This window comes from Belonocnema kinseyi, chromosome 9, assembly GCF_010883055.1.
Source record: "Belonocnema kinseyi isolate 2016_QV_RU_SX_M_011 chromosome 9, B_treatae_v1, whole genome shotgun sequence".
Taxonomy (NCBI): Eukaryota; Metazoa; Arthropoda; class Insecta; order Hymenoptera; family Cynipidae; genus Belonocnema; species Belonocnema kinseyi.
Genome location: NC_046665.1, coordinates 118,780,286 through 118,793,677, shown reverse-complemented (window position 1 = coordinate 118,793,677; position 13,392 = coordinate 118,780,286). Strand labels below are relative to the sequence as shown.

Genomic DNA, 13,392 nt, shown 5'->3' with positions numbered 1-13,392 from the left:
TTTTATTTAAAATTGGCCATTTTTGGTAAAAAAAAAATCGTTTTTTTTTTAAATTATTTTTCTTTTCGAAACTAAATTATTCCATTTTTGTTATAAAAATTGTTTATTTGAAAATTCATATTTTGTTTAAAAATTAACTTACGTTTTAGAAAATTAAACTTTTCAATTAAAAATTAATCTTCTTGTTGAAAAATTTTTTGTTTTTTTATTAAAAATTTTGTTTTCTTAGGTGAAAATTCAACCATTAGGCTGAAAATTCATACAATTGTTTGAAAATTCGTTTTTTTCAATAGTAATTTAAGTATTCCATTTTTGTTACAAACATTTTTTAGTTGAAAAACTTCATTTTTTGTTAAAAATTCACGTGCTTTCTTGAAAATTTATCTTTTTAATAGAAAATTAAACTCCTTGGTAGAAAATTCATTGTTGTTTGGTTGAAAACTTGCCTTTTTAGTTGAAAATTCATTTATTTTATTGAAAATTGGCCATTTTTGGTAAAAAAAAATCGTTTTTTTTTAAAAATTATTTTTCTTTTCGAAACTAAATCATTCCATTTTTGTTATAAAAATGGTTTATTTGAAAATTCATATTTTGTTTAAAAATTAACTTATGTTTTAGAAAATTAAACTTTTCAATTAAAAATTAATCTTCTTGTTGGAAAATTAAACTCCTCGTTGGAAAATTCTTTATTTTTTGGTTGAAATTTTGCCTTTTTAGTTGAAAAAGCATGTATTTTATTGAAAATTCTCCGTTTTTGGTCAAAAATTAATATATTTAATTGAAAATTGAGCCCTTTGGTTAAAAATTCCCTTTTATCTTTCGTTTAAAATTATTTTTTCTTATGGAAATTTAAGAATTCCATTCTTGTCATAAAAATTTTTTAGTCGACAATTCAAATTTCGTTTGAAAATTCATATTTTGTTAAAAAATGCAGGTGATTTCTTGAAAATTTATTTTCTTAATAGAAAATTAAACTTTTTGTTGTAAAATTCATTTTTTGTTGTTGAAAAATTTTCCTTTTTAGTTGAAAATTCATGTATTTTATTGAAAATTCGCCGTCTTTGGTAAAAAATTAAAATACTAATTTGTAAATTTAGCTCTTTGGTTAAAAATTGTTTTTCTTTCATTTTGTTTGAAATTATTTTTTCTTGTCTAAATTTAAGTATTCCCTTTTTGTTATAAATTTTTTTTAGTTTATAATTCATATTTTGTTGAAAAATTTCATGTTGGAAAATTCCACCATTGGGTTGAAAATTTACGTATTTATGAAAAATTCGCCCTTTTTTGGCAAAAAATTTATCTTCTTGTATAAAAGTTTAACTATTTGGTTGACAATTCATTTTTTTTTGTTGAAAAATATTTTTTTTTTTAATACCAGTTTAAATATTCCATTTTTGTTGCAAAAATCTTTTTAGTTGAAAATTCATATTTTGTTAAAAAATGTACGTATTTTCTTGAAAATTTATCTTTTAAATGGAAAATTAATTATTTTTTCGTCACAAATTTATCTATTTGATTGAAAATTGCTTTTTTTTTTTGTTAAAAATTAAGTTTTTTTAAGTAGCAATTTAAGAATTCCATTTTTGTTGTACAAAATTTTTTCTTGTGAAAATCCAAAATTTTAATAAAAAATAAATCTTTTTGATGGAAAATTTATTGTTTTTCTGTTAAAAATTGATCTTTTTAATTTAAAATTCACGAACTTAATTAAAAATCCGTCATTTTTGGTAGAAAATTGAACATTTTTTGTAATAATTCGTTTTTCTTCTGGAAAATTGATATTTTTCGGTACCATCAATTGCACTAGGCCCGGGATTAATGAAATTTTTAATTGAAAAAAAAAATTATGATTTTTATAATGCATACCTGATTCAACAACGATGCTTCCCGGTACCAATCCGAGTAAGTGAACGATTAAACTTATGTCAGGAGTGTAAATAATTTGCGTTCGATGAGGAAGAGTCGCTGTCCACAATTCTGGGGTAGGCTGAAGCACAAAAGCATATCCTTTCGTCAATTGCACCTTAGAACCGTATTTTTCGCCCACAAGGCTCATTACTTTCAAAGCACCATACAAAGTTTGAAACGTGTAATCAACAAGTTCTCCTCTTTTATTTTCTATTTTCGGCTGCACTACAATCGAGTGCATTTTGCTTGGACTTAAATATAAAATCACTGTGTCTCCTTCCTCTATAAACTCTTTTGTCGCCTTAAAACTCATTTTTAATCGAATTTCGAGTCAATTTCGAATCACTATCTCTTGAACATAACCTAAGTTACAACTTTCGAAATCTATATTTTTCCGTTTCTCGCTCGAAATCACACAAATTGCATATGAAAACATACCCTGGAGTGCTTTGAATTTACTTATTAGTCGATTTTGGGTATTTTTAATTTAAAAGAAACTTTGAGTATACAAAAAGCACGTGGAGAATAGCCGAAAATCGGGAAGTAAACACTGGCCTGGGCATCCTAACCTAGAATAGGCCGAAAAAAATAAAACTCTTATTCAAAATAAAATGCAGCATTTATTTTAATATTTACGTATTTAATAACAATAATAGAGATATTTTATTGAATAATTGATTCCATAATAGGGTTTTACTTAATAAATTGAGGAAAAAGTATCAGTAAAAAGCGGGAAGTTTTAAAGCGCTCTAGTGGTGAAGATGGAAAACATTCTGCCGCGAAAGTTAAATTTCGATAAACGAAAAATTCCAGTTTTTGTACAAATTAATAATAAATTTTTATTGTTTATTCATAAAACTTCAACATTTCAATTACTGGTCATTTTTTTCTTGCGTAGTTCTGAATTTCATAAATGTAAGATTATTCTGTACGGAATGAACTTTTTAAAGTACATGTTTTCATAATTTTTTCAATTTTTAACACTGACTAGTTGAATTTTCAACTAAAAAAGATACATTTTTAACTAAAATTGAAATAGTTAAATTTTGAAACATAAAACAAAGAATTAAAAAATCAAATTTTTTGAATTTTCAACCAAAAAGTGAATTTTCTAACAGAAAGATTGATTTTCTCATAAGAAAACAATTTCTTTAGAAAATACATTAATTTTTAACGAAAAAGGTAATTATATCTAAAAAAGAACGCATGTTCAACAAAATAGGCTAATTTCAAGCTATAGAAATGAATTTTCAATGAAAACAAAAATTTTAATAAAAAATGGAATAGTTACTTTTTTACTTAAACCATTAATTTGCAACCAAGTAGAATTAAAATTTTTAACAAAATCGTTTGATCTTAAACTTAAAAAATTTATTTCCAACCAAAAATAAAAATGGACCATCAATAACAGTAGTTACATTTTACATTTTCAAACAAAATTTAATTTTCAACCAAAAAGAAAAAAAATAAGTCGTCAACAAAATAGTATAATTTTCAACGAAAGAAGATATATTATAAGCCAAAAACGAAATATATAATTAGATTTTAGTTAACAATATTAATTTTAAAAAATAGAATATTCCACAAAAAAAGATAATTTTTTAATCAAAAATAAAATAGCTCAATTTTAATTAAAATAATCTTATCTTAATTAAAATCTTAATTAAAATAATTTTAATTAAAATTTAATTAAAATAAAAAAAATAAAAAAAATTTAAACTGAGTGACATTTTTACATTATTATAATAATAAACTAAAAAAAATATTAATAATTTGCATAGAAAATGTAATTTTTCATTTACTAAATTTTAACAAGAAAATTAGTTATTTTTCAACAAAAAAGATTCATTCTTAAAAAGTAAGAACAATATTCTAAAAAACTAATTTTCTACAAAATAGGTTATATGATTTAAAGCTATAGAAATGAATTTTCAATGAAAATAAAATGTTGTACAAAAAATAGAAGAGTTAAATTTTTACCTAAAAAATTAATTTTCGAGCAAAGAAAATTCGAATTTTCAACAAAATTGTTCGATTTTTAACTGAAATAATTCATTTTCAACCGGAAAAGAAAAAAAAACAAGTCAAAAAAATAGTATAATTTTCAACGAAAGAAGATATACTTTATACTTAAAACGAAATATATAATTAAATTGTCAACAAAATAGCAGTTCAATTTTCAAGTAAAGAAATAAATTTTCAAAAATTTTAAAACCATGTTTTGTAAAAAAAATGGAATAATTAAATTTTTAGTGACAGAAAATAATTTTTAACCAAAAGAAAACGAATTTTCAACCAAAAAGTTAAATTTTAAACTAGAAGAATAATTTTCTACAAAACAAAATGAATTTTCAACAAAATGTAGAAATTTTCAATCATGCAGTTGAATTCTTAACCAAAAAAAATTAGTTTTCAAGAAGATGATTTTACAAATTTTAGAGCAAATAGTTAAAATTTCAACTACAAAGATAAATTTTTAATAAAACAGATTAACTTTCTACCAAAAAAAGACAAATTGCCAACTAAATTTTTTTTTACAAACATGGAATGTATTAATGTTTAGTTGAAAAAATTAATTTTTAACAAAAAGTACGAGTTTTTAAACTAATAGTTAAATTTTCAAACAAAAATAATTATTATTTACCAGAAAGAATCAGTTTTTCACATTCAACAATCAACCTTTTTTAAAAAGAGCTAAATTTTGCAAACAAAAAGTTTATTTTTAAACCAAGAAAATTAATTTTCTATCCAAAAAGGGCTATTCTCAATAAAATACATGAGCTTTTCATGAAATGTTTGAATTTTTAACTAAAAAAGACAAATTTTGACCTACAAAGGCCAATTTTCAACCAAAAATAAAATAGTTAAATTTTCAGTTAATTAATTATTAACAAAAAAATTTAATTTTTATCTGAAGAGTTTAATTTTCAACTTAAGAAATGAATCTTCAATAAAAAATTGAATTTTCAACAAGTTAGTTTACTTATGTTATATTTTTAACTAAATAATTTTATTTAAAATTAAAAACATTTGAATTTTACAAAACAGAGAAATTTTCAACAAAATGATTCAATTTTTAAGGAAAATGATTATTCAGGCAAGAAAGAAAAAACTTTTAACCAAATTAGTTAAATTTTCTAATAAAAAAGATTAATTTTCAATCAAAAATAAAATATAGTCATTTTCAGTTAAAAAAGTTAATTTCAAGTAGAAGAAAAAGAATTGTCAGCAAAATAGTTATATTTTCATCTGAAAAGAAGAATTTTGAACCAAAGAATGAATTTTTAACAAAGTAGTTGAATTAATGACCAAAAAAATACTTTTATTTTAAATAAAAAACGCCTGAATTCCACAAAAAAGTCCAAGTTTTTCACAAAATAATGATTAAAAATTCATTTCTTAGCCTGGAAATTAATTTATTTTTAGTTTAAAATTAATTAAATTTGCCGAAAACTAATTTTTTTTCGTTTAAAATTTACTTTTCTAATTGAAAATTAAACTCCCGTTTGTAATTTTATCTTTTTTAATTTATATATTCTATTGAAACTGTATATTTTTTGGCAAAAAAGGCATCTTTTGGGTTTAAAATTGACTAAAAATGTTTAAAATCCATTTTTGGTTGAAAAATCCTTTTTTTTTTAAATAACAAAACTATTTTGTTACAAAATTCGTTTTTGTTCTGTTTTGGTTGAACATTTATTTTTCCAACATTTGAACTATAATAATTTTGGTTATAAAATTGATATTTTTTAAATAAAAATTCATGTACTTCGTTGAAAATGATTCCTTTTTGGTAGAAAATTAATATTTTGGGTTGGAAATGCCACTATTTGGTCAAAAATTTATATTTTTGGTTGAAAATTTATCACTTTAATTCAAAATTAATTTCTTTGGCTGAAAATTAAGTTTTTTGTAGCTAAATATTAATTTTTTTAACTGAAGATATAATCATTCCAGTTTTTCCTTAAAATTTATATTTTTAATTAAAAATTAAAATATTTTGCTGAAAACTAGTCTTTTTCTTGTTTAAAATTTACTTTTCTAACTGAAAATTGAACTATTCTAATTTTGGTTTGTTAATTAATCTTTTTTAATTTAAAATTTATATATTCAACAAGTTAGTTTACTCATGTTATATTTTTAACTAAATAATTTTATTTAAAATTAAAAACATTTGAATTTTACACCTTTTACGCCTGAATTCCACAAAAAAGTCAAAGTTTTTCACAAAATAATGTATAAGTTTTTAACCAAAAAGATTTTTAAGGTCATAAAGGATAAAAATGTCGAAAAAATTCGTAAAATTTTCAATTAAAATGACATTTTCACATTATTATAATAAAAAACTAAAAAAAAAATTAATTTGTGAAAAAAAAGTAATTTTTCATTCATTAAATTTTAATTTTCGCGGAACTTTGACTATAGCAGCCATTACACCTAGCGGCTGGTAAGCTCCCTATACTCGAAAATCGATTTTAACAGCTGGTGACTACCTTCAGAGCACACTGAGGGTGGGTGGATTTTTGACATTTCGTTTCAGCACATCAGATTTTTGTGCCAGAATAAAAATATAATAAAAAACTTATTCATCCCACAAAATCTGTAAATAATGGTAAGTACATTGTACAATTTTTACAATGATACTTTGAATCAATACTTTACTTAATTGTTTACAACTTTTTTCGAAGTACTTTTCCTTATGTTATCATCTTATTTGATCAACTAATTTTCATTCTATTAAACAATTTCATTATATTAATTAAAAATGTATGATTTTTTAAAGACTTTTCTGCTATGAGTGTTTTAAAATTGGTTATAAAGTGGATTTTTCGAATTGTAACTTCAACTAACCTGTAAATTCGAAAATGTCTTTTTTCGCGTATAATTAATAAAATAAACAATATCTCCATTTATGGACACTCCTTTTTTCGAAAAAAGGAGTACCATTTAGTGTTGAAAAAATTTAATGTCAGTATTTATCGCATTTATTGAATAAAATTGGTCAATAGAATTTTGAGGTTAGGACTCGCGATCGACAGGTTTAATAAATTAAGTTTTACTCTATTTTCAGATTCGTTTTATTCTTATTCAAAACAGAGCTGGCAAAACGAGATTGGCAAAATGGTACATGAATTTCGACGACGACGAAAAGCAAAAGTTGATTGAAGAAGTGCATGCAGTCGTGACTGTCAGAGATGCGAAACACACAAATTTCGTTGAGGTTAGATATTTTTTATATATTAAAAAGGTTAAAAATATATTAAATATTTCACAAAATACGAAACAAATTTCCGTTTATTCTTGGAATTTTTTTTTCTTTTAAATTAAGTGGCATTTTATTTTTTTTTCGAATTTCTGTCAATTCAAAAAAGATTTTCACAAAAATCTTGAAATTTTGCGAAGAAAAGTAGCAATTATTTTCAACTTGAAAGCTTTTTTGGTTCTTTATTCGAATATTCTTTAGAAAATAATTTTTTTGGAATGATTTATTTAAATTTAACCGAAAAAAATGGTATAGTTACATTTTCAGTTTAAAAAATTAACTTTCATCGAAAGCTAGCGAATTTTTTTAACAAAATAGTTTAATGTTCAACTAAAGGAATTCATTTTCAACCAGGTAGTGAAAATTTAAAAATAAGAGAACAATTTTGAATTAAAAAAGGATTCTTTTTTAACCATACAGTTAAATTTTTAACTACAAAAGATAAAATTTCAAGCAAGAGAAAACCGAATTTCAACAAAAAAGTTAATTCTTTGTCAAGAAAGATAAATTTTAAATTAAATTTTAAGAAAAGAGGATAAATTTTCTACTAGACAGGCTATTTTTTAAGAAAATTCATTAATTTAAAAAAAGTATATTTAAAAACAAAAAATAATTTTCATCTAAAGGAAAAATGCCATCCAAAAATTGAATATTTAAATTTTTGCTTATAAAAATTAATTTTCAAACAAAAAAATATCGAATTTTATAAAAATGGTTCAATTTTCTACTATCAAAATACATTTTCAAATTAAAAAAAATATATATATATATATATTCAACAAAAAATTGTATAGTTACACTCTTAGTTTAAAAAAAAAAATAATAAAAAACTAAGAATTTTTCAACAAAATAGTTCAATTTTCAACCAAAAAGATGAATTTTCAAAAAAGAATAATAATTTTCTGCTAAAAAGGAAAATTTTTAATTAAAAATTTTTAAATAAAAATGTTTTAACTTACATTTTTCACACATTTGAATTTTAAACTCAGGAAAAAGATCAATTTTCATGTAAGAGGAAAAATTTTTTTAGAAAATCAACAAAAAAGTTAATTCTTAATCAAGAAAGATGAATTTTCAACTAAATTTTAGGAAAAGAAGATCATTTTTCTATTAGAAAGGCGAATTTTCTAGAAAATACATTAATTTTTAACAATAGAAAAAGAATAATTTAAAAACAAAGAATAATTTTCTACCAAAAACGCGAATTTATCAAAATATGTTAATTTTAAGGTACAGAAATTAATTTTCTACTAAAAAAAAAAAATCACCCAAAAATTGAATAGTTAAATTTTTGTTTTTAAAAATTAATTTTCAACCAAAAGAAATGTAGAATTTAATCAAAATTGTTCAATTTTCTACTATAAAAATTCATTTTTAAATACAAAAAATATATTTGCAACCAAAAATTGTATAGTTACTTATAAGTTTTTTTTTTTTTTTTAATTCATGAAAAAAGTTTTTTTCTTACAAAAATAGTTTAATTTTCATCCACGATATTAATTTTCAACCGAAAAGATTAATTTTTAATCGAAAGGAATAATTTTCTACCAAAAAGAAGAATTTTCAATTAAAATTTTCTTTAAATAAAAATGGTTTAGTTAAATGTTCCACAAAGTTGAATTTTTAACTAAAAAAGATCAATTTTCAAGCAAGTGAAAAACGAATTTCAACATAAAAGTTCATTCTTAATTAAGAAAGATGAATTTTTAACCAGAAAAATGAATTAAAAAACCAAAAAATATTTTTCTACCAAAAACGAGAATTTGAAACAAAATATTTTAATCTTAAATTACAGAAATTAATTTTCATCTAATGACAAAATTTCACCCAAAAATTGATAGTTACATTTTTGCTTATAAAAATTCATTTTTAACCAAAAAATAGCGAATATTATAAAAATTGATCAATTTTCAACTATGGAAATGCATTTTTAAATAAATAAAAAAAAATTTATCAAAAAATTCTTGTGACATTTTCAGTTTTAAAAAAATAATGAAAAAAAAACCAGAATTTTTCAACAAAATAGTTTAATTGTTAACAAAAAAAAAATGAATTTTCTACTAAAAATAAGAATTTTCAAATAAAATTTTTAAAAACTAAAATAGATTACGCTTTATTTTCCATACAGTTGAATTTTAAACTAAAAAACAGATAAATTTGTAAGTAAGAGGAGAGCAAATTGTATAAAATCAACAAAAATTCGTTTTTAATCAAGAAAGATGAATTGTCAACTAAATTTTAAGAAAAAAAGATAAATTTTCTGTTAGAAAGGCGATTTTTCAAGAAATACATTAATTTTTAACCAGAAAAATGAATTAAAACCCAAAGAATAATTTTTTATCAAAAAGTCGAATCTTAAACAAAATAGGTTAATTTTTGGTCACAGAAATTAATTTTCACCAAAAAAATATAGAATTTGATCAAAATTGTTCAATTTTCATCTGCGGAAATACATTTTTAAATAAAAAATTTATATTTTCAATAAATAATTGTGTAGTTATATTTTAATTTGAAAAAAATGTTGTACCAAAATAGTTCAATTTTGAACCCACGAAATTAATTTTCAACCAAAAAGATGAATTTTCAAAGAACAAAAATAATTTTCTGCTAAAAAGAAGAATTTTCAATTAAATTTTTAAAAAATAAAAATAGATTACTTACATTTTCCATATGGTTGAATTTTAAACTAAACAAAAGATAAACTTTCAAGCAAGTGAAAAACGAATTTAAAAAATTAATTTTCTATTAGGAAGGCGATTTTTCAAGAAAATACATTAATTTAAAAAAAGGAATTTAAAAACAAAGAATAATTTTCTACCAAAAACGCGAATATTTATCAAAATAGGTTAATTTTAAGCTACAGAAATTAATTGTTTACTAAAAAAAAATCACCCAAAAATTGAATAGTTAAATTTTTGCTTTTAAAAATTAATTTTCAACCAAAAAACAACTAATTTGATCAAAATTGTACAATTTTCAATTATAGAAATTCATTTTTAGTTTAATTTTCATCCACGATATTAATTTTCAACCGAAAAGATGAATTTTTAACCAAAAAGAATAATTTTCTACTAAAAAGAAGAATTTTCAATTAAAATTTTCTTTAAATAAAAATGGAATTCATTGTCAACTAGGTACTGAAATTTTTAAACTAAGAGAACAATTTTGAATTGAAAAAAAAATTAATTTTTAACCATACAGTTAAATTTTTAACTACAAAAGATAAAATTTTCTTCCAAAAACGAGAATTTTGAACAAAATATTTTAATTTTAAGTTACAGAATATAATTTACAACTAAAGGAAAAATGTCATCCAAAAATTGAAAAGTTAAATTTTTGCTTATAAAAAATAATTTTTAACCAAAAAAATGTCGAATTTGATAAAAATGGTTCAATTTTCTACTATGGAAATACATTTTCAAATTTAAAAAATATATATATATTCAACAAAAAATTGTATAGTTATACTCTTAGTTTTAAAAAAATAATAATAAAAAACTAAGAATTTTTCAACAAAATAGTTCAATTTTCAACCAAAAAGATGAATTTTCAAAAAAGAATAATAATTTTCTGCTAAAAGGGAGAATTTTTAACTGCAAAATTTTAAAATAAAAATGTTTTACCTTACATTTTCCACATATTTGAATTTTAAACTAAAAAAAAAGATAAATTTTTAAGTAAGAGAAAAAAAGTTTTTAGAAAATCAACAAAAAAGTTAATTCTTAATCAAGAAAGATGAATTTCCAACTAAATTTTAGGAAAAGAAGATCATTTTTCTATTAGAAAGGCGATTTTTCAACGAAATAAATTAATTTTTAACCAGAGAAATGAATTAAAATCCAAAGAATAATTTTCTACCAAAAAGGCGAATCTTAAACAAAATAGGTTAATTTTTAGTCACAGAAATTAATTTTCAGCCAAAAAAATATAGAATTTGATCAAAATTTTTCAATGTCCAACTATGAAAATACATTTTTAAATAAATAAAAAAAATATATATATATATTCAACAAAAAATTGTATAGTTACATTTCAGTAGAAAAAAAAGAATTGTTTAACAAAATAGTTTAATTTTCATTGAAAAAGATGAATTTTCAATAAAATTTAAAAAAAATAAAAATAGATTACTTACATTTTCCAGACAGTTGAATTATAAACTAAAAAAAAATTTAAGCAAGTTAAAAACGAATTTATAATTAATTTCCAACTAAAGAAAAAAAATCACCCAAAAATTGAATAGTTAAAATTTTAACTTATAAAAATAAATTTTCAACCAAAACAAATATGGAATTTGACCAAAATTGTTCAATTTTCAACTATGGAAATACATTTTTAAATAAAAAATTTATATTTTCAATAAATAATTGTGTAGTTATATTTTCAGTTGAAAAAAAATAATTTTCACTAAAATAGTTCAATTTTCAACCAACGAAATTAATTTTCAACGAAAAAGATGAATTTTCAAACAAGAAAAATAATTTTTTTTGGTTAAAAATTAATTTTTATACCATTTTTAACCAAAAAAATATCTAATTTGATCAAGATTGTTCAATTTTCAACTATGGTTTAAAAAAAGAATGAAAAAAAAAAGAATTTGTCAACAAAATAGTTCTACTAGCTAAAAAATATAAATTTTCAAGCAAGTGAAAAACAAATTTCAACAAAAAAGTTCATTCTTAATCAAGAAAGAAGAATTTTAAACTAAATTTTAAGAAGAGAAGATAATTTTTCTATTAGAAAGGCGATTTTTCAAGAAAATATATTAATTTTTAACTAAAAAAAAAAATTAATTTGAAAAGAAGGAATAATTTTCTACCAAACACGATAATTTTAAACAAAATATATTTATTTTAAGTTACAGAAATTAATTTTTAACCAAAAAATATCGAATTTTATCTAAATTGTTCAATTTCCAACTATAGAAATTCATTTTATACCTAAAAAGATAACTTTCAAACCAAAAATGGTAAAGTTACATTTTCAGTTAAAAAAATTAATTTTCATCGAAACTAAGTGATTTTTTAATAAAATAGTTTAATATTCAATGAAAGGAATTAATTTTCAAGCTAAGGGAATAATTTTGAATTAAAAAAAGATGAATTTTTCACCACAGAGTTAAATTTTCAACTAATAAAAATAAATTTCCAAGCAAGAGATAACCGAATTTCAATAAAAAAAAGTTTATTTTTAGTCCAGAAAGATGAATTTTCTGCTCAATTTTCAGAAAAAACACGAGAATTTAAAATAAATTATTTTTATTTTAAGTTACAGAAATTATATTTCAACTAAAGGAAAAATTTCATCCAAAAATTGAATAGTTAAATGTTTGCTTATAAAAATAAATTTTTAACCAAAAAAATATCAGATTTTATCAAAATTGTTTAATTTTCAACTATGGAAATGCATTTTTAAATAAATAAAAAAATATATATTCAACACAAAATTGTATAGTTACATTTTCAGTTTAAAAAAATAATGAAAAAAAAAGTTTTTAACAAAATAGTTCAAGTTTTAACCAAAAAGATGAATTTTCAAAAAATAAGAATAATTTTCAGCTAAAAAGGAGAATTTTCAATAAAATTTTTTTTTAGTAAAAATGGATTACCTTACATTTTCCGTACAGTTGAATTTTAAACTAAAAAAATATGAGGTTTCAAATAAGAGAAAAACAAATTTTAGAAAATCAACAAAAAGTTCACTCTTAATCAAGAAAAATGAATTTTCAACTAAATTTTAAGAAAAGAAGATCATTTTTTTTATTAGAAAGGCGATTTTTTAAGAAAATACATTAATTTTCAACTAAAAAAACTAATTTAAAAACAAAGAATAATTTTCTACGAAAAACGAAAATCCTAAACAAAATAGGTTAATTTTAAGTCACAGAAATTAATTTTTAACTAAAGACAAAATTTAATCCAAAAATGGAATAATTAAACTTTTAATTTATAAAAATTAATTTAAAAAATAAAGAATTTTATCAAAATTGTTCAATTTTCAACTGTGGAAATACATTTTCAAATAAAAAAGATATATTTTTAACAGAAAATGGTATAGTTACATTTTCAGTTTAAAAAATTTGATTTTCCACAAAATAAATTCATTTTGTACCTAAAAAGATCAATTTTAAACAAAATATTTTTATTTTAAGTTACAGAAATTAATTTTCAACTAAAGGATAATTTTCATCCAAAAATTGAATAGTTAAAGTTTTGCTTATAAAA

At 20.6% G+C, this 13,392-nt stretch overlaps 2 protein-coding genes across 2 annotated transcripts in view; one reads left to right on the top strand and one right to left on the bottom strand.

The window, feature by feature from the left end:
* Window positions 1-2,221, bottom strand: part of LOC117180716 (tRNA (adenine(58)-N(1))-methyltransferase catalytic subunit TRM61-like) — an 8,519-nt gene extending 6,298 nt beyond the window's left edge. The window contains exon 1 of the mRNA XM_033373204.1: window positions 1,867-2,221. Coding sequence (XP_033229095.1) covers window positions 1,867-2,221 — 355 coding nt within the window. The remainder of the gene's footprint in view (window positions 1-1,866) is intronic.
* A 4,177-nt stretch (window positions 2,222-6,398) lies between these two features.
* Window positions 6,399-13,392, top strand: part of LOC117180216 (AP-2 complex subunit sigma) — a 31,920-nt gene continuing 24,926 nt past the window's right edge. The window contains exons 1-2 of the mRNA XM_033372601.1: window positions 6,399-6,520; window positions 6,980-7,129. Of these exons, the coding sequence (XP_033228492.1) occupies window positions 6,518-6,520; window positions 6,980-7,129 (153 nt within the window). The 5' untranslated portion in view covers window positions 6,399-6,517. The remainder of the gene's footprint in view (window positions 6,521-6,979; window positions 7,130-13,392) is intronic.